Raw genomic sequence first — 21,370 nt, forward strand, 5'->3', positions numbered from 1 at the left:
CCCACCTCCAGCTTCATTCCATTCCCCCTAGTCCTAGCACTGCCTGAGATCCTGAGCAGTCCCTCCCCAGCCTTCCTGCAGCCCCCTGCAGATCCTGGAAGGCCACAATGAGGTCACCTCAGAGCCTTCTCTTCTCCAGACTGAACAGCCCCAACTCCTTCAGTCTGTCCTCACAGCAGAGCAGCTCCAGCCCTCTGCTCATCCTCCTGGCCCTGCTCTGGACACCTTCCAGCACCTCCACATCCCTCTTGCCATAGGGGCTGCAGAACTGGAGGCAGGACTCCAGGTGGGGTCTCCCCAGAGCTGAGCAGAGGGGGAGAATCACCTCCCTTGCCCTGCTGGCCACACTTCTCCTGCTGCAGCCCAGGCTCTGCTTGGCTTTCTGGGCTGCAAGTGCAGACTGAGAGCTCCTGCTGAGCTTTTTGTCCACCAGCACCCCCCAAGTCTCTCTCCTCAGGGCTGCTTTCCAGCCAGTCCCTGCCCAGCCTGGATTTGTGCCTGGGATTGCCTCCCCCCAGCTGCAGGACCCTGCCCTTGGTCTTGTTGAACCTCCTGAGGTTGGCTTGTGCCCAGCTCTGCAGCCTGCCCAGGTCCCTCTGGATGGATCCCTTCCCTCCAGCTGTCTGCTGCACCACACAGCTTGGTGCCATCAGCAAACTTGCTGAGGCTGCACTCAGTGCCACTGTCCATGTCACCCACAAAGATGTTGAACAAGAGAGGTCCCAGGACTGATCCCTGAGGGACTCTGCTTGTGCCTGGCCTCCCCTGGGCCATGGAGCCATTGACAGCCACTTGCAAGATCCAGAACCTTCTTTGCTTACATTTTACCACCCCAAAGCTGGAGAACAAGCAAATCCACCTCAAACACCTCTGGGTTACCTTCTGGGTCATGGGGCTCCACAGGCATCATGTCCTGCATTGCACTCAGGAGCTCATGGAGCTAACCTGACCTCCCCTTCAGTGAACTAAAGCTTGAGGAGGGGAGACTGAGACTGCAGATCAGGAAGAAATTGTTGGCTGTGAGGGTGGGGAGACAGTGGAACAGGTTGCCCAGGGAGGTGGTGGAGTCCCCATGGCTGGAGGGGTTGCAGCAAGCTGTGGTCATGGCAGCTGGGGCCAGGGTTTGGTGGCCATGGGGGGGTTGGGTTGGGGTTGGCCTGGGGGATCTCAGAGGGCTTGGCCAGCCGGGACAATTCTGTCATTCTGTGACTCCACACTGGCAGAGGAAGGGAACTGCAGGGCAAGCAGAAGATGGGGAGGGTCTCCCCCCCAGACAAAGTGTCCTTTTAAATCCAGCCCTGAAATAGCTCTCCTGCAGCTGCTGCCTCTTCCCTGCCCTCCCATAGGGGAATCGACTTACCCCCATGGCACTTGGGACCACGGCTTGGTGGCCATGGTGGGGTTGGGGAGATGTTGGACTGGGTGAACTTAGAGGGCTTTGCCTACCCAAGCAAATCTCTGATTCTCTGAATGTCCTCTTACCCTTGAAGCCAAAAAGGATCTCAGCAACTGACTGATGCTCTGTGCTTGGATCCCCCTCACCACCAAAGGCTGCCTGAACCTGGGCCCACACCAGCACTGCTCCTAACCAGCACAGTGCACAGACAGCTCAGAGCAGGTTATTAGCTCTCAGTCCCTGCCCAGCAGCCCAGGAGTTTCCTGCAGTGGCTGCCATGAGCTGCCCAGCTCAGCTCAACACAGCTCACCCCCAGCCCAACTCAGCTCACCCCCAGCCCAAATCAGCTCACCCCTGCCCAACTCAGCTCCACACAGCTCACCCCCAGCCCAAATCAGCTCACCCCTGCCCAGCTCAGCTCCACACAGCTCACCCCAGCCCAGCTCAGCTCACCCCCAGCCCAAATCAGCTCACCCCTGCCCAACTCAGCTCACTCCCAGCCCAACTCAGCTCACCCCAGCCCAGCTCAGCTCACTCCCAGCCCAACTCAGCTCACCCCCAGCCCAACTCAGCTCACCCCAGCCCAGCTCAGCTCACCCCAGCCCAGCTCAGCTCACCCCCAGCCCAAATCAGCTCACGCCCAGCCCAGCTCAGCTCACCCCTGCCCAACTCAGCTCACCCCAGCCCAGCTCAGCTCACGCCCAGCCCAGCTCAGCTCACCCCTTCCCAGCTCAGCTCACCCCCAGCCCAGCTCAGCTCACCCCAGCCCAACTCAGCTCACCCCCAGCCCAACTCAGCTCACCCCAGCCCAGCTCAGCTCACTCCCAGCCCAGCTCAGCTCACCCCAGCCCAACTCAGCTCACCCCTGCCCAACTCAGCTCACCCCCTGCCCAACTCAGCTCACCCCAGCCCAGCTCAGCTCACTCCCAGCCCAGCTCATCTCACCCCCAGCCCAGCTCAGCTCACTCCCAGCCCAACTCAGCTCACCCCCAGCCCAGCTCTGCTCACCCCTGCCCAGCTCAGCTCACTCCCCTCACCTTCAGCAGATAAACTTTGCTGTTCCTGTTCTTCAGCTCCATCTCCAGACTGAAGGTAGCTTTGCCCTCCTTGTTGACTCTGATGTGCTCAAAGTTCTTGATGCTGCTTATGAACTGCAGAGGAAGATCCAAGAACCTGGTGAGTGCTAAGGCTGCCATGGCAGAGCTTCTCAAGCTGTTGAATTCAGGTGAAACCTACTTTTTATCTTCATAGAGAAGGGCAACCTCTCACTTGTGGTGCAGTGAAGAAGCATCTGGAGGTTTCCAGAGGTTCCTTCTGGGGGTGGATTCTACTGTAGAGGATACTTTGCACTTGCACCACCATCCAGCCAGGTTTCCTCCACCTCTCACTTAATGAAGAGCAGTTTTGACTCTCTGGCATGGAACTGCTCAGCTTTGGGGTCCAAAGTGAGACCAGAGGCAACTGAACATAGGCTTGAGCCATGGGGTGGGATAAAACCTGAGCAGCCTCTAACTTTATGAGTATGGAAGAAGCATCTGGAAGTTTCCAGAGGTTCCTTCTGGGGGTGGATTCTACTGTAGATGCTATTCTGGTCATGCCCCACCATCCAGCCAGGTTTCTCCACCTCTCTGTTAGCCAAGGCCACTTTTGACTCTCTGGCATGGAACTGCTCAGCTTTGGGGTCCAAAGTGAGACCAGAGGCAACAGAATACAGACTTGAGCCATGGGCTGGGATGAAAGCCTGAGCAGCCTCTAAATGAAGTTTCCAGAGGTTCCTTCTGGAAGTAGCTTCTACTGTAGATGCTACTTTGGTCATGCTCCACCATCCAGCCAGGTTTCTCTACCTCTCACTTACTGAAGAGCAGTTTTGACTCTCTGGCATGGAACTGCTCAGCTTTGGGGTCCAAAGTGAGACCAGAGGCAACTGAACACAGGCTTGAGGCATGGGCTGGGATAAAAGCCTGAGCAGCCTCTAACTTTATGTGTATGGAAGAAGCATCTGGAAGTTTCCAGAGGTTCCTCCTGGGGGTGCATTCTACTGTAGAGGCTACTTTGCTCCTGCCCCACCATCCAGCCAGGTTTCTCCACCTCTCTGTTAGCCAAGGCCACTTTTGCCTCTCAGGCATGGAACTGCTCAGCTTTGGGGTCCAAAGTGAGACCAGAGGCAACTGAACACAGGCTTGAGCCATGGGCTGGGATAAAAGCCTGAGCAGCCTCTAAAAGAAGTTTCCAGAGGTTCCTTCTGGGGGTGGATTCTACTGTAGATGCTACTTGGCTCCTGCACCACCATCCAGCCAGGTTTCTCTACCTCTCACTTAAGGAAGAGCAGTTTTGACGCTCTGGCATGGAACTGCTCAGCTTTGGGGTCCAAAGTGAGACCAGAGGCAACTGAACACAGGTTGAGCCATGGGGTGGGATAAAAGCCTGAGCAGCCTCTAACTTTATGAGTATGGAAGAAGCATCTGGAAGTTTCCAGAGGTTCCTTCTGGGGGTGGATTCTACTGTAGATGCTGCTTTGGTCGTGCACCGCCATCCAGCCAGGTTTCTCCACCTCTCACTTAAGGAAGAGCAGTTTTGACTCTCTGGCATGGAACTGCTCAGCTTTGGGGTCCAAAGTGAGACCAGAGGCAACTGAACAAAGGTTGAGCCATGGGGTGGGATAAAAGCCTGAGCAGCCTCTAACTTTATGTGTATGGAAGAAGCATCTGGAGGTTGGATTCTACTGTAGATGCTACTTTGCTCCTGCACCACCATCCAGACAGGTTTCTCTACCTCTCTGTTAGCCAAGGCCACTTTTGCCTCTCAGGCATGGAACTGCTCAGCTTTGGGGTCCAAAGTGAGACCAGAGGCAACTGAACACAGGCTTGAGCCATGGGCTGGGATAAAAGCCTGAGCAGCCTCTAAAAGAAGTTTCCAGAGGTTCCTTCTGGGGGTAGCTTCTACTGTAGATGCTACTTTGGTCATGCTCCACCATCCAGCCAGGTTTCTCTACCTCTCACTTACTGAAGAGCAGTTTTGACTCTCTGGCATGGAACTGCTCAGCTTTGGGGTCCAAAGTGAGACCAGAGGCAACTGAACATAGGCTTGAGCCATGGGGTGGGATAAAACCTGAGCAGCCTCTAACTTTATGTGTATGGAAGAAGCATCTGGAAGTTTCCAGAGCTTCCTTCTGGGGGTAGCTTCTACTGTAGATGCTACTTTGCTCCTGCCCCACCATCCAGCCAGGTTTCTCCACCTCTCTGTTAGCCAAAGCCTCTTTTGCCTCTCAGGCATGGAACTGCTCAGCTTTGGGGTCCAAAGTGAGACCAGAGGCAACTGAACACAGGCTTGAGCCATGGGCTTGGATAAAAGCCTGAGCAGCCTCTAAAAGAAGTTTCCAGAGGTTCCTTCTGGGGGTGGATTCTACTGTAGATGCTACTTTGCTCCTGCACCACCAGCCAGCCAGGTTTCTCTACCTCTCTCTTAATGAAGAGCAGTTTTGACTCTCAGGCATGGAACTGCTCAGCTTTGGGGTCCAAAGTGAGACCAGAGGCAACTGAACATAGGCTTGAACCATGGGGTGGGATAAAACCTGAGCAGCCTCTAACTTTATGAGTATGGAAGAAGCATCTGGAAGTTTCCAGAGCTTCCTTCTGGGGGTAGCTTCTACTGTAGATGCTACTTTGCTCCTGCCCCACCATCCAGCCAGGTTTCTCCACCTCTCTGTTAGCCAAGGCCACTTTTGCCTCTCAGGCATGGAACTGCTCAGCTTTGGGGTCCAAATTCTCAGCAGAGGCAACTGAACACAGGCTTGAGCCAAGGGGTGGGATAAAAGCCTGAGCAGCCTCTAAAAGAAGTTTCCAGAGGTTCCTTCTGGGGGTAGCTTCTACTGTAGATGCTACTTTGCTCCTGCACCACCATCCAGGCAGGTTTCTCCACCTCTCTGTTAGCCAAGGCCAGTTTTGCCTCTCAGGCATGAAACTGCTCAGCTTTGGGGTCCAAATTCTCAGCAGAGGCAACTGAATACAGCCTTTAGCCACGGGGTGTAACAACAGCATGAGCCTAGGGTTAGCATCTCCTGAAGTGTATCAGCTGAGCTTCCAGTCAGCAGCATTTCCATCTGGCTAGGATGTGCTGATTTCAGCTCTGTTCTCACCCTGAAAGGTTGGACCAGATGACCCTGGAGGTCCCTTCCAGCCTGGTGTTCTATCAACCTATGAACCTGTGATACCTTGAAGGCACTGCCAGGAAGCATTCTGGGGCATGCCAGGGAATTTTCACCTACAAAGTGACTTGGGACAGGTTCAGCACTGAGCTTGGGTTCAGCTCTGAGCTTGGGTTCAGCACCGAACTTGGGTTCAGCACTGAGCTTGGGTTCAGCACTGAGCTTGGGTTCAGCACTGAGCTTAGGTTCAGCACCGAACTTGGGTTCAGCACCGAGCTTGGGTTCAGCACCGAGCTTAGGTTCAGCACCGAGCTTAGGTTCAGCACCGAACTTGGGTTCAGCACTGAGCTTAGGTTCAGCACTGAGCTTAGGTTCAGCACCGAACTTGGGTTCAGCACTGAGCTTGGGTTCAGCACTGAGCTTAGGTTCAGCACTGAGGTTGGGTTCAGCACCGAGCTTGGGTTCAGCACTGAGCTTAGGTTCAGCACTGAGCTTAGGTTCAGTACCGAGCTTAGATTCAGCACTGAGCTTGGGTTCAGCACTGAGCTTGGGTTCAGCACCGAGCTTAGGTTCAGCACTGAGCTTGGGTTCAGCACTGAGCTTGCGTTCAGACTGAGCTTGGGTTCAGCACTGAACTTGGGTTCAGCACTGAGCTTGGGTTCAGCACTGAGCTTGGGTTCAGCACCGAGCTTGGGTTCAGCACCGAGCTTAGGTTCAGCACTGAGCTTGCGTTCAGACTGAGCTTGGGTTCAGCACTGAACTTGGGTTCAGCACTGAGCTTGGGTTCAGCACTGAGCTTGGGTTCAGCACCGAGCTTAGGTTCAGCACCGAGCTTGGGTTCAGACTGAGCTTGGGTTCAGCACTGAGCTTGGGTTCAGCACTGAGCTTGCGTTCAGACTGAGCTTGGGTTCAGCACTGAGCTTGGGTTCAGCACCGAGCTTGGGTTCAGCACCGAGCTTGGGTTCAGCACCGAGCTTAGGTTCAGCACTGAGCTTGGGTTCAGCACTGAGCTTGCGTTCAGACTGAGCTTGGGTTCAGCACTGAACTTGGGTTCAGCACTGAGCTTGGGTTCAGCACTGAGCTTGGGTTCAGCACCGAGCTTGGGTTCAGCACTGAACTTGGGTTCAGCACTGAGCTTGGGTTCAGCACTGAGCTTGGGTTCAGCAATGAACTTGGGTTCAGCACTGAACTTGGGTTCAGCACCGAGCTTGGGTTCAGCACCGAGCTTGGGTTCAGCACCGAGCTTGGGTTCAGCACCGAGCTTAGGTTCAGCACTGAGCTTGGGTTCAGCACTGAGCTTGGGTTCAGCCTGTTTCAGAAGTCACTGAGGAGCTGCAGGCCTCAGAGTTTGTCCCAAAGCAGTCATTTGAGGTCCATTTTACCTCTTCCTGCTCACTCTCTGCGCTCTTCCTCAGCTCCTGCAGCCTCCTCAGCATCCCTCGGAAGTCGACGATGCCGTACTTGAGGCAGATCTTCTCGTAGTCTCTCCTGTCTGCGTGCAGCAGCAGCTGCCAGATGGCTTCTTTATCCAGGGGTTTGGGTTTCTGAACTGGGGCCCTTAGAGCCAAGGGGAGGAAAACAATCTAGACATTTTGACAGACAGCAAGATGGCTTCTTCCATGGAACCTCAGCACAGACTCCTGGGATGAGCTGGAAAGGAACTTAAAGCTCATCCAGCTCCAGCCCCCTGCCATGCCCAGGGACACCTCCCACCAGCACAGCTTGCTCAAGGCCTCATCCAGCCTGGTCCTGAACATCTCCAGGCAGGGCACAGCCACAGCCTCCCTGGGCAGCCTGTGCCCCAGCTCTCCTGGAGCCCTTCAGCTCCTGCAAGGCTGCTCTGAAGTCTCCCTGGAGCCTTCTCTTCTGCAGGCTGCACAGCCCCAGCTCTCCCAGCCTGACCCCACAGGGGAGGTTCTGCAGCCTCTGCTCATCTCTGTGGCCTCCTCTGGAGCCTCTCCAGCAGCTCCAGGTCCTCCTTGTGCTGGGCCCCCCAGAGCTGGAGGCAGTGCTGCAGGTGGGGGCTGAGCAGAGCAGAGCAGAGGGGCAGAATCCCCTCCCTGTGCTGCTGCCCTGCCTGCCCTGGCTGCAGCCCAGCAAGTGATTGGCTCCTGGGCTGCCAGTAACCATTGATGGCTTCAGAACCCTGCAGTTGTGGCCATGGTCCTTTGGGCTATTGTTCAGTGACCACAGTGGTGCTGGGTTGATGTTGGACTGGGTGATCTTAGAGGGCTTTTCCAACCCAAACCTGACTCTGTGATTAGCCAGCAAGGTTATTAGATGAAGACTTGACAGCCAGGCAGCTGCACAGGAGCCAAAGCTGGGAAAGCAGAGAGAAGGCTCTTTGAAGCCAACATCTTGTGGTACAGAGGAGCACAAAGGTGCCTCCCAGCCAGGGTGGTACCTCAGGTTCAGCTCAGCCTCACAGGCAGTGCCAAACTCTTCTGCCACATCTCTCCACACTGAGCCTCAGGACAGCTTTGGCCCCAAGAAGTGTGGACCTGAAGATCAGCAAAGCATCAAGAAACACCTTGGAAGTGCACCAGCAGCCTTCATGAGGGAGCCTTACCTCTTCCTCAGCATCTTCCTGGAGTTCTGCAGCGTCATCTTTAGCTCTGTTGAAGTCAGTGAGGGAAACAACAAACGTTCAGATACTCAGCACTGAGAAACAGATCAGCCAAGAGAAGGCCTTGCAAGGCAGCCCCTGGCAGCAGGCCGTGCACCGTGCTGGCAACCTTTGTGTCCAGGTCATTACAGAAGAGGTTAAAAAGGACTGGACTCAGTTTTGCCCCTGGGCTGCAGCACTGGGGGCTTGCTCCCAAGTGGCCTTGGTGCCATTGAGCAGGACCCTCTGGCTCTGGCCATTCCTCCTGGCTGCTGGTGGCCTCTCTGCCATGGGTTTCTGAACTTGGGTGTCTGAGGCATTGTGGTGGTGTCAGGCTGTGCCTTTAAAGTTCAGTTACAGATATTGGAGCAGAAAGTGTAACAAAGGGAAAGTAAAGGTTGTTCCAAACAAACTCATTGGATGGAAGTCTGGGGGGGAAAAGGAGCTCTATCAACAATCCTCCACGTTTCACTTCCATTCAAACATCCATGTTTGATCCAGCTGTGCTAACATGCTTGATCCAGCTGTGCTAACATGCTTGATCCAGCTGTGCTAACATGCTTGCTCCAGCTGTGCTAACATGTTTGATCCAGCTGTGCTAACATGCTTGATCCAGCTGTGCTAACATGCTTGATCCAGCTGTGCTAACATGCTTGATCCAGCTGTGCTAACATGCTTGATCCAGCTGTGCCTTAACATGCTTGCTCCATCTGTGCTAACATGCTTGATCCAGCTGTGCTAACATGCTTGATCCAGCTGTGCCTTAACATGCTTGCTCCAGCTGTGCTAACATGCTTGATCCAGCTGTGCCTTAACATGCTTGCTCCATCTGTGCTAACATGCTTGCTCCAGCTGTGCTAACATGCTTGATCCAGCTGTGCTAACATGCTTGATCCAGCTGTGCTAACATGCTTGATCCAGCTGTGCTAACATGCTTGATCCAGCTGTGCTAACATGCTTGCTCCAGCTGTGCCTTAACATGCTTGCTCCAGCTGTGCTAACATGCTTGATCCAGCTGTGCTAACATGCTTGATCCAGCTGTGCCTTAACATGCTTGATCCAGCTGTGCCTTAACATGCTTGCTCCAGCTGTGCTAACATGCTTGATCCAGCTGTGCTGACATGCTCAATCCAGCTGCCTTAACATGTTTGACCCAGCTCTGCTAACATGTTTGACCCAGCTGTGCTAACATGCTTGCTCCAGCTGTGCTAACATGTTTGATCCAGCTGTGCTAACATGCTTGCTCCAGCTGTGCTAACAGGTTTGATCCAGCTGTGCTAATATGTTTGATCCAGCTGTGCCTTGACATGTTTGCTCCACCTGTGCTAACATGTTTGATCCAGCTGTAACATGCTTGATCCAGCTGTGCTAACATGTTTGATCCAGCTGTGCTAACATGCTTGATCCAGCTGTGCTAAAATGCTTGATCCAGCTGTGCTAACATGCTTGCTCCAGCTGCCTTAACATGTTTGATCCAGCTGTGCTAACATGTTTGATCCAGCTGCCTTCACCTGTTTGATCCAGCTGTGCCTTAACATGCTTGATCCAGCTGTGCCTTAACATGTTTGATCCAGCTGTGCTAACATGCTCAATCCAGCTGTGCCTTAACATGCTTGATCCAGCTCTGCTAACATGCTTGCTCCAGCTGTGCAATATGCTTGTTCCATCTGTGCTATATGTTTGCTCCAGCTGCCTTAATATGCTTGCTCCAGCTGTGCTAACATGCTTGCTCCAGCTGTGCTATATGTTTGCTCCAGCTGTGCTATATGCTTGCTCCAGCTGTGCTATCATGCTTGCTCCAGCTGTGCTATCAGCTTGCTCCAGCTGCCTCGGCCAGCTCAGCATCCTTGTCAGGCACTGACGATCCCCGAATCATCCACTAGGACAGCTCAGAGCCCTGCCTGGGGCTGTCCCTCGCCCCAGATGTGAACAGGAAGCAGAAAGAGACAACAGAAGCTCAGCAATTCCCTGAACCCTTCTCTTGCTTCCTGCTTCACAGGTCTGGGGGTGGCAGGCAGAGGAGTTTTGACTGGGCCTCTTCCCACCCCCCCATATCCAAATCCAAGCCTAACTTACCATCAGCAGCGTGCACAGTGCGGTATGTTGCCTTCCTCTTGAAGCCAACTGATGGGTTAGAAGAGAAAAGAGAGGTGGGGGAAAAGAAACCAAGGCAGGAGATTGAACACATCCAAGTGCCAGGGGCTGCACATTGGCCACAGCAACCCCAGGCAGTGCTACAGGCTGGGGGCAGAGTGGCTGAGAGCAGCCAGGCAGAGAGGGAGCTGGGGGTGCTGGTGGATGGTAGGCTGAACAGGAGCCTGCAGTGTGCCCAGGCAGCCAAGAGGGCCAAGGGCATCCTGGCCTGCATTAAGAACAGTGTGGCCAGCAGGAGCAGGGAGCTCATCCTGCCCCTGTACCCTGCACTGGGTAGGCCACACCTGGAGTCCTGTGTCCAGTTCTGGGCCCCTCAGTTTAGGAAGGAGGTTGAGCTGCTGGAATGAGTCCAGAGAAGGGCAACAAAGCTGGGGAGGGGCTTGGAACACAGCCCTGGGAGGAGAGGCTGAGGGAGCTGGGGTTGCTTAGCCTGGAGAGGAGGAGACTCAGGGGAGACCTTCTTGCTCTCTCCAACTACCTGAAGGGGGGTTGGAGCCAGGTGGGGGTTAGGCTCTTCTCCCAGGCACCCAGCAGCAGAACAAGAGGACACAGTCTCAGGCTGTGCCAGGGGAAGTTCAGGCTGGAGGTGAGGAGGAAGTTCTCCACAGAGAGAGTGATTGCCCATTGGGATGTGCTGCCTGGGGAGGTGGTGGAGTCCCCATCCCTGGAGGTGTTCAGGAGGAGACTTGATAGGGTGCTTGGTGCCATGGTTTAGTTGATTAGGTGGTGTTGGATGGTAGGTTGGACTCCATGATCTTGAAGGTCTCTTCCAGCCTGGTTTATTCTATTCTATTCTATTCTATTCTAAAACAAGGCAGCAGCAAGCAAAGAACTGCAAAACCTCTGCCTGCCACCAGGGCAAGAGGAGGTCCTGCTCGGGGTTGCATTGTCAGCTTGCCACTGACTCACAGATTGGGCTTGGCAGAGACCTTCCAAGGTCATCTTGCCCAACCCCCCTGCAGGCAGCAGGGACATCTCCACCTAGGTTGGGGCCACATCAAGTCTGATCTTGAATGTCTCCAGGGATGGAGCCTCAAGCACCTCCCTGGGCAACCTGTTCCTGTATTTCCCCACCCCCATAGTGTAGAACTTCCTCCTGATGTCCAACCTCAGTCTCCCCTCTCCCAGCTCAAAGCCATTGTTCCTCCTCCTGTCCCTCCCAGCCCTTGGCCCAAGTCCCTCCCCAGCTCTCCTGGAGCCCTTCAGGTCCTGCAAGGCTGCTCTGAGCTCTCCCTGCAGCCTTCTCTTCTCCAGGCTGCACAGCCCCAGCTCTCCCAGCCTCTTCCCATAGCAGAGCTGCTGCAGCCTTTGCATCACCTTCACAGCCTCTGTCAGACACTTCCCAGCAGCTCCAGGTCTCTCTTGTGTTGAAGGCTCCAGAACTGGACTCTGGGCTCCCCGGAGCAGGGCAGAGGGGCAGGATCCTCTCTCTCCACCCCTGGCAATGGGCACTGGCAGCCCAGAAGGCCAATGGCAGCTGTGCTGCCATTGGCCTTCTGGGCTGCCAGTGCCCATTGCTGCCTCCTGTCCAGCTTCCTCCCCACCAGCCCCCCCCCAAATCCTTCCCTGCAGGCTAAACAACCCCAACTTTTCCAGCCTGACTCTAGTGATCTCCTCCCTAGGAGATCAATACTCCTGCTGCAATTGGCTCTGTGCTCACTGGGTGCCCCACACAAACCTGTGAAGTTTGTGGCTTGAGCAGTGGCAGCAAAGTGGAGCACCTTGGTTTAGAGCTGGGCAGCCCAGGTGTGAGGATTATCTGGCCAAGGAGTTGCCTTCCTTGGCAGGCACAGAGGGGAGAAGGACACTTCCAACACCTTCTGCTCAGGTAGGTTCCAAGAGCAGCTCAGTTCTATTTCAACCCCCTCCCCCCCAGAGTGACCACCTCTCTACACTGACCATAAATGAGTGCAGAGGACTGAGGTTGGGTCCTAAGTCCAAAGGTTAGGCCCTACAGACAGCTGAGGTGGGATGGAGCCCTCCCTGAAGACTGGTTTGAAGAACTGAGCCAACTCAGCACTAAATCCACAGCCTCTGATGTGGTCCAGGGCAGTGAGCCCAGTACCACTCTCTTCTCCCTTGCCTTGAAGCTCACACTGCCAGGGAGTCACCCAAGAGAGGGGGAGGCCACAGGAGACCTCTGGTCCCCAGTGAGGGGAAAAAGTCAACCTTCACCCCGAGGACACTCTGGGCACACACCCTGAGGACAGCAAAGCTGACTGCTTGGGACCACAGGGCCTGGGGAGCAGAGAACAGAAGAATCCTGGTGACAGGCTGAGGGAGCTGGGGGTGGGCAGCCTGAAGGAGAGAAGGCTCCAGGGGGACCTCAGAGCTGCCTGCCAGCACCTGAAGGGATCCTGCAGGAAGGCTGCAGAGAGACTTTTGCTGAGGGTGTCTGAGCCAGGCCAAGGGGGAAGGGTCTGAAGCTGAGGCAGAGCAGGGTTAGAGTGGAGCTGAGGAAGTTCTTCATTGTGAGGCTGCAGAACCTCCCCTGTGGGGCCAGGCTGGGAGAGCTGGGGCTGTGCAGCCTGGAGAAGAGAAAGCTCCAGGGAGACCTCAGAGCAGCCTTGCAGGACCTGAAAGGCTCCAGGAGAGCTGGGGAGGGACTTGGGACAAGGGCTGGGAGGGACAGGCTGAGGAACAATGGCTTTGAGCTGGGAGAGGAGAGACTGAGAGTGGAGAGGAGGAAGAGATTGCTGAGAGTGAGGCTGGGGAGCCTCTGGCACAGGCTGCCCAGGGAGGCTGTGGCTGCCTCCTGCCTGGGGGTGTTCAGGGCCAGGCTGGGTGAGGCCCTGAGCAGCTGAGGCTAGTTGAGAGGTGTCCCAATGCATGGCAGGGAGGTTGGAACTGGATGATCTCTGGGGTCTGTTCCAGCCTGACCTATGCTGTGATGATGATGATGATGATGATGATCCTACCTTGTATGATCCTGAGGCCAGCACAGCAGGAAGCTTCCCCATACTCGTTGGCAGCCACGCAGCGGTACAGGTCGCTGTCAGCTGGGCTCAGCTGCTTTATCTGAGAGACAAGAACACAGGGAGAGCTCAGAGGGCTCAGCTCACACACCTGCAGCTTCTAGTAAAACATCTACCCAGGGGCAGCTCAGATCCTTTGTTCCCAGGATGAATCTAAGGAGCTCTGCTTGCTTCCCCAGGAGGGTGGTGAGAGCCTGGCCCAGGCTGCCCAGGGAGGTGGTGGAAGCCTCCTGGCTGGAGGTGTTTGCAGCCAGGCTGGAGGTGGCTGTGAGCAAGCTGCTGTGGTGTGAGGTGCCCCTGCCCATGGCAGGGGCTTGGAGCTGGCTGAGCCTTGAGCTCCCTTCCAGCCCTGACAGCTCTGTGACTCTGAGTGGTGCCCAGCCTGGGAGGGAGGCAGGGATGATGCCTTCAGTTTAGACTGGATGTGAGGAACCAGTTCTGCACCAGGAGGGTTAGGGAACACTGGCACAGGCTGCCCAGGGAGGTGGTGGAAGCCTCCTGCCTGGAGGTGTTTGCAGCCAGGCTGGAGGTGGCTGTGAGCAACCTGCTGTGGTGTGAGGTGTCCCTGCCCATGGCAGGGGGCTGGAGCTGGCTGAGCCTTGAGCTCCCTTCCAGCCCTGCCAGCTCTGGGATTCTCTTTGTGCTCTCAGAGCTCTCTGCCAGCCCACAGCAGGCTTGGCCTTCCCTTTGCTCTCTCTGCTCCCTGAGCCCTGTCTGGAGTACTTCAGCTGTACCTGCAGAGTGAATTCCTTTGTCCCTTGGTTGAAGGATGTTTCATATTTGGCAGGGTCATCCATCCCTCCTTGCACCCTGGTCCATCTCACCTCAGGGGCTGGGACACCTTTGACCACAGCTCTGAAGATGGCAGTTTTACCTTTGAAAAGAGGCAAGGAAGCAGTTGGTTAAGACAGGCTTGGACAGCACCTGAAGGGGGCCTGCAGGGAGGCTGGGCAGGGACTCTTTCCAGGGGCTTAGGAGTGCCAGGATGAGAGGCAATGGTTTGAAAGTGGAGCAGGGCAGATCGAGGTTGGACACCAGGAGGGAGTTCTGCACAGTGAGGCTGGGGAGACACTGGCACAGGCTGCCCAGGGATGTTGTGGAGGCTTCATCCCAGCAGACATTCAAGATCAGACTCAGTGTGGCCCTGGCTTAATCCTGCTGCCTGCAGGGGGGTTGGACAAGATGACCTTGGAGGGTCCCTTCCCCACCAATGCACTGGAGGTCATCAAGGGCCTGCAAGGAGCATCAGAGGGAGCTGGGGGTGTTCAGCCTGGGGAAGAGGAGGCTGAGAGGAGACCTCATTGCTCTCTGCAACTGCCTGAAGGACCAGAGGAAATGGTTCCAGGCTGCACCAGGGGAGGTTCAGGCTGGGTGTTAGGAAGTGCTTGTGCTGGGGGCCCCAGAGCTGGAGGCAGTGCTGCAGGTGGGGGCTGAGCAGAGCAGAGCAGAGGGGCAGAATCCCCTCCCTGTGCTGTGCTTTCCCTGCTCTGGCTGCAGCCCAGCACAGGGTTGGTCTGTGAGGTCTTTTCCAACAGAACCAGTTCCATGGTTCCATGGATCTGAGCCTCGGGAAGCCAACTGTAAATGAAGTGACTTGGGAAGTGTGGCTGAGGTCACTGCCCCTTGCCTTGGTGCATGCCCAAAGCTTGCTGATGGCACCAAGCTGTGTGGTGCAGCAGACAGCTGGAGGGAAGGGATCCATCCAGAGGGACCTGGACAGGCTGGAGGGAAGGGATCCATCCAGAGGGACCTGGGCAGGCTGCAGAGCTGGGCACAAGCCAACCTCAGGAGGTGCAACAAGACCAAGGGCAGGGTCCTGCAGCTGGGTGGAGGCAATCCCAGGCACAAATCCAGGCTGGAAAGCAGCCCTGAGGAGAGAGCCTTGGGGGTGCTGGGGGAGGAGAAGCTCACCAGGAGCTCTCAGTCTGCACTTGCAGCCCAGAAAGCCAAGCAGAGCCTGGGCTGCAGCAGCAGAAGTGTGGCCAGCAGGGCAAGGGAGGTGATTCTCCCCCTCTGCTCAGCTCTGGGGAGACCCCACCTGGAGTCCTGCCTCCAGTTCTGCAGCCCCTATGGCAAGAGGGATCTGGAGGTGCTGGAAGGTGTCCAGAGCAGGGCCAGGAGGATGAGCAGAAGGTTGGAGCTGCTCTGCTGTGAGGACAGACTGAAGGAGTTGGGGCTGTTCAGTCTGGAGAAGAGAAGGCTCTGAGGTGACCTCATTGTGGCCTTCCAGGATCTGCAGGGGGCTGCAGGAAGGCTGGGGAGGGACTGCTCAGGATCTCAGGCAGTGCTAGGACTAGGGGGAATGGAATGAAGCTGGAGGTGGGGAGATTGAGGCTGGAGGGGAGGAGGAAGTTCTTCCCCATGAGAGTGGTGAAGGCCTGGAATGGGTTGTGCAGGGAGGTGGTTGGGGCCCTGTCCCTGGAGGTGTTTAAGGCCAGGCTGGCTGAGGCTGTGGCCAGGCTGATCTAGTGTGGGGTGTCCCTGCCCATGGCAGGGGGGTTGGGGCTGGCTGATCCCTGTGGTCCCTTCCAACCCTGACTGATTCTATGATACTATGAAGGTGGAGGAGGAGGAGGAGGAGGAGGAGGAGGAGGGATGAGCCACTAGAGGCCACTGTGCCCCTTCCTGAAACCCCAGCGGCTGGGGAGCATCCCCAGAGAGCCTCCGCGCTGAAACCCCAGGCTGCTGCAGGCAGCCAAGTGCTGAGAGGGAAGAGGAGCTCCAGGACCTGCTCAGGATGTCCCACTGCAAAGCAGAGAATCATTCAGGTTGGGGAAGGCCTTCAAAGACCATCGAGAAGAAATTCTTCCCAGCCAGAGAGATTGGCCCTGGGGATGTGCTGCCCAGGGAGGTGGTGGAGTCCCCATCCCTGGAGGGGTTCAGGAGGGGATTAGATGTGGCACTTGGCGCCATGGCTGAGTTGATCAGATGGTGCTGGGGGAGAGGTTGGGCTGGGTGATCTCAAAGGTCTTTTCCAACCTGCTTAATTCTGTAGTCTGTTATCAGCATTGGCCTTTGCCTGCCAAGTTCACCACTAAGCTGTGTCTCCAAGCACCACATCTTCACAGGGTCCACTTCTGGGCTCCCCAGCTCAAGGGAGACAGAGAGCTGCTGGAGAGAGTCCAAGGGAGAGCCACGAGGGGGATTAGGGGGCTTGAGAATCAAGAGTCAACAGCCCCCTGGGGCTGTTTAGTCTGGAAAGGAGAAGGCTGGAGAGAGAGGTCTGTTTAGGCTGAGAGGGATCTGATCAATATCTATCAATATCTGAGGGGTGGGGGGCAAGGGGAGGGGGCCAAGCTCTTGGTGCTGGTTGTGGGGGGCAGAACTGAACTTTCTCTCACCACCACATCATTTCCACAGGAATAAGTCATAGTTTCATAGTTTCATAGTTTCATTCAGGGTTGGAAGGGACCACAAGGATCATCCAGTTCCAACCCCCCTGCCATGGGCAGGGACACCCCACACCACATCAGCCTGGCCAGAGCCTCAGCCAGCCTGGCCTTAAACACCCCCAGGGACAGGGCCCCAACCACCTCCCTGCACAACCCAGTCCAGGCCTTCACCACTCTCCTGGGGAAGAACTTCCTCCTCCCCTCCAGCCTCAATCTCCCCACCTCCAGCTTCATTCCATTCCCCCTAGTCCTAGCACTGCCTGAGATCCTGAGCAGTCCCTCCCCAGCCTTCCTGCAGCCCCCTGCAGATCCTGGAAGGCCACAATGAGGTCACCTCAGAGCCTTCTCTTCTGCAGACTGCACAGCCCCAACTCCTTCAGTCTGTCCTCACAGCAGAGCAGCTCCAGCCCTCTGCTCATCCTCCTGGCCCTGCTCTGGACACCTTCCAGCCCCTCCAGATCCCTCTTGCCATAGGGGCTGCAGAACTGGAGGCAGGACTCCAGGTGGGGTCTCCCAGAGCTGAGCAGAGGGGGAGAATCACCTCCCTTGCCCTGCTGGCCACACTTCTCCTGCTGCAGCCCAGGCTCTGCTTGGCTTTGTGGGCTGCAAGTGCAGACTGAGAGCTCCTGGTGAGCTTCTCCTCCCCCAGCACCCCCAAGGCTCTCTCCTCAGGGCTGCTTTCCAGCCAGTCAAAGAACAATGGATACAAACTTGAACACAGAAGGTTCCACCTCAACAGGAGGAGAAACTTCTTTGGTGTGAGGCTGCTGGAGGCCTGGAGCAGGCTACCCAGAGGGGTTGTGGACTCTCCTGCTCTGGGTGCTTTCAAAGCCTGCCTGGATGCATCCCTGTGCAGAACTCCTGCTCTGGCAGGGGGTCTGGACTGGCTGGCCTCTGGAGGTTCCTTCCAACCTCTGATGTGCTGTGGGGCTGTGAGCCTGTGTGTGGCTTTGGCTGCTCACCTTCCTGCAGGGTCAGGGAGAGAGGTTTCCTCTCAAAGTCAGGGTTGCTGCATCCTCTTGGGATTTTATCCACAAATGGAGTGAGGATGACTCCTGGGACAGAAGATCTCGTCAAGGGCTTCACTAGAAAGGCAAAGGGGGGGGGGAGGAAAGCAGACATTCAGTGAGAGTTGTCCCACAGAAGCCTTCTGCACTGCTTCATGGCACAGCAAGTGCTGCTGCCCAGCTCCTCCCAGGAAGGACTCAGCCATCCCAGCACTGCAGGCTGCAGCTGTGCCCAAGGGCTGGAGGACAGAAGTGTGTAGGCTGGGAGAGACCTTTCAGATCATCAAGCCCAACCACTAACCCAACACAACCAAGCCCACTGCTAAACCATGGCCCTCAGCACCACATCCCCACAGCTTTGCAGTCCCTCCAGGGATGGGAACTCCACCCCTGGCCCTCAGCAGCGCTGGCCAGGCCTTGACCACCCTTCCAGTGAGTAAATTGTTCCTCATCCCCAGCCTAAACCTTCCCTGGCACAACTTCAGGCCCTTCCCTCTCACCCTGTCACTTGCTACTGGGGAGCAGAGCTCAACCCCCCCCCTGGCTCCAGCCTCCCCTCAGGGAGCTGTAGGGAGCCAGAAGGTCTCTCCTCACTCTCCTGTTCTCCAGGCTCAGCACTCCTGAGCCTCCCCAGGCTCAACACCCCCAGCTCCCCCTCCCCAGCCCTCTGCTCCAGACCCTTCCCCAGCTTCATTCCTCTTCTCTGGGCCTCAATGTCCTTCTTGAAGTGAATAAAGCTCTGTGACTTTGTGCAAAGCTGGGGCCCAGGTGGGAGGATTAGGATAGGATAGGATAGGATAGGATAGGATAGGATAGGATAGGATAGGATAGGATAGGACAGAACAGAACAGAACAGAACAGAATAGAATAGAATAGAATAGAATAGAATAGAATAGAATAGAATAGAATAGAATTAATAGAATAGACCAGACCAGGTTGGAAGAGACCTTCAAGATGATGGAGTCCAACCTACCATCCAACACCACCTAATCAACTACCCCATGGCACCAAGCACCCTATCAAGTCTCCTCCTGAACACCTCCAGGGATGGGGACTCCACCACCTCCCCAGGCAGCACATCCCAATGGGCAATCACTCTCTCTGTGCAGAACTTCCTCCTCACCTCCAGCCTAAACCTCCCCTGGCACAGCCTGAGACTGTGTCCTCTTGTTCTGGTGCTGGGTGCCTGGAAGAAGAGCCCAACCCCCACCTGGCTCCAACCTCCCTGCAGGGAGTTGCAGAGAGCAAGAAGGTCTCCCCTGAGCCTCCTCTTCTGCAGGCTAAGCAACCCCAGCTCCCTCAGCCTCTCCTCCCAGGGCTGTGCTCCAGACCCCTCCCCAGCTTTGTTGCCCTTCTCTGGACACCTTCCAGCAGCTCAACCTCCTTCCTGACCTGAGGAGCCCAGAACTGGACACAGGACTCCAGGTGTGGCCTCAGCAGTGCTGAGCACAGGGCAGGATGAGCTCCCTGCTCCTGCTGGCCACACTCTGCCTGCTGCAGGCCAGGCTGCCCTTGACCCTCCTGGCTGCCTGGGCACACTGCAGGCTCCTGTTCAGCCTACCATCCACCAGGGCCACATCAGCTTACAGCTCTGCAGTGAATTGGGCAGAGAATGCTTTGGAGCAGCTACTGTTCCAAATCAAACTTCCCTCAAGCAAGCAGCACCAGAACAAGAGGACACAGTCTCAAGCTGTGCCAGGGGAGGTTCAGGCTGGAGGGGAGGAGAAAGTTCTTCCCAGAGAGAGTTGTTGGCCCTTGGGATGTGCTGCCCAGGGAGGTGGTGGAGTCCCCATCCCTGGAGGTGTTCCAGAGGGGATTGGATGTGGCACTTGGGGCCATGGTTTGGTCATGAGGTCTGTGGTGACAGGTTGGACTCGATGAGCTCTGAGGTCTCTTCCATCCTTGCTGGTTCTGTGATGATTCTCAGCCTGGCATCAGGAAGCCACAACTGCAAAGGGCAGCAGAGCTTGATGGGGCAGGTGCTGGAGTCTGTCCTTGTGCTGCTGGCAGCCACCTGACTGCCAGCCCAGAGAAGCACACTGGGCATCTCCTCAGGGGGACCCCAGGCAGTCTTTGGAGCTGAGTCCATGCTCTCACCTGTCTGGGGGCTTGTCATGGTGCTCTCCTCAGCTGCCTCTGCTCAGCACCAACAGGCTCTGGCTTCTCCTGTGAAGAAGAGAAATCCTTTCATGATGTACAGCCCCCAAGGGAAGTGACAGACCTGTGACAGCACAGCCTGGCCTCCCTCCCCTGCCCCATCCTGGCAGCCAAGAGGAGGAAGACCTGCAAGCCACAGCCACAGCTGCACAGATTGCCCTGGTGTGGAAGGGACCCTGCAAGGGCATCTTGCCCAGCACCCCTGCAGGCAGCAGGGACACCTCCAGCTAGAGCAGGCTGCCCAGGGACATATCAAGTCTGATCTTGAATGTCTCCAGGGATGAAGCCTCCACCACACCCCTGGGCAACCTATTCCAGGCTCTCCCCAGCCACCCTGTGCAGAACTTCCTCCTGATGTCCAACCTCAGTCTGCCCTGCCCCACTTTCAAACCATTGCCCCTTGCCCTGTCCCTCCCAGCCCTTGTCCCAGGTCCCTCCCCAGCTCTCCTGGAGCCCTTCAGGCACTGCAAGGCTGCTCTGAGGTCTCCCTGGAGCCTTCTCCTCTCCAGGCTGCACAGCCCCAGCTCTCCCAGCCTCTTCCCACAGCAGAGCTGCTGCAGCCTTTGCATCACCTTCACAGCCTCTTCCAGACCCTTCCCAGCAATGGGGTCTGCAGGGGAGTGAGGAGGAGGAGTGAGTCCTGGTCTGCTGGGGATGTTGGGCAACAGCTTTGCTCCTGATCACCTCTGGGAAGTGTTTCCCTGCCTCTGCTGAGTGCCATGGAGCCACAGAAGGGGTTTGGGTTGGGAGGAAACTTAAAGCTCATCCAGCTCCAGCCCCCTGCCATGGGCAGGGACACCTCCCACCAGCTCAAGGCCTCATCCAGCCTGGTCCTGAACACCTCCAGGCAGGGCACAGCCACAGCCTCCCTGGGCAGCCTGTGCCAGAGTCTCCCCAGCCTCACTCTCAGCAATCTCTTCCCCATCTCCACTCTCAGTCTCCCCTCTCCCAGCTCAAATCCATTGTTCCTCAGCCTGTCCCTCCCAGCCCTTGTCCCAAATCCCTTCCCCACTCTCCTGGAGCCCTTCAGGTCCTGCAAGGCTGCTCTGAGGTCTCCCTGGAGCCTTCTCTTCTCCAGGCTGCACAGCCCCAACTCTCCCAGCCTGTTCCCATAGCAGAGCTGCTGCAGCCTTTGCATCACCTTCACAGCCTCTCCCAGACCCTTCCCAGCAGCTCCAGGTCTCTCTTGTGTTGAAGGCTCCAGAACTGGACTCTGGTCTCACCCAGAGCAGAGCAGAGGGGCAGGATCCTCTCTCTCCACCCCTGGCAATGGGCACTGGCAGCCCAGAAGGCCAATGGCAGCTGTGCTGCCATTGGCCTTCTGGGCTGCCAGTGCCCATTGCTGCCTCCTGTTCAGCTTCCCCCCCACCAGCACCCCCCAAATCCTTCTCTGCAGGGCTGCTCTGCCCCTCATTCCCTCAGCCTGGGATTGATGCTGAAGGTTGCCCTGACCCAGGTCGCATCAAGACATCAGGGACACCCAAGCCACATCATGGCACAGCCTGGAGCCACCCCAGCTCAGGCAGGGCCGGGGCTTGGA

General features: G+C 56.5%; 1 protein-coding gene across 1 annotated transcript in view; it reads right to left on the reverse strand.

Annotated features, from left to right (window-relative positions):
- IGFN1 (immunoglobulin like and fibronectin type III domain containing 1) overlaps window positions 1-21,370 on the reverse strand; it is a 71,113-nt gene that overhangs the window by 23,260 nt on the left and 26,483 nt on the right. The window contains 9 exon segments of the mRNA XM_068164709.1: window positions 1,483-1,561; window positions 2,434-2,547; window positions 6,923-7,097; window positions 8,110-8,155; window positions 10,222-10,269; window positions 13,218-13,317; window positions 14,009-14,148; window positions 17,629-17,751; window positions 19,771-19,839. Coding sequence (XP_068020810.1) covers window positions 1,483-1,561; window positions 2,434-2,547; window positions 6,923-7,097; window positions 8,110-8,155; window positions 10,222-10,269; window positions 13,218-13,317; window positions 14,009-14,148; window positions 17,629-17,751; window positions 19,771-19,789 — 844 coding nt within the window. The 5' untranslated portion in view covers window positions 19,790-19,839.

Source organism: Melanerpes formicivorus, unplaced genomic scaffold (genome assembly GCF_026170545.1).
Source record: "Melanerpes formicivorus ecotype bairdi unplaced genomic scaffold, bMelFor1.0.p_v2 SCAF_82, whole genome shotgun sequence".
NCBI lineage: Eukaryota > Metazoa > Chordata > Aves > Piciformes > Picidae > Melanerpes > Melanerpes formicivorus.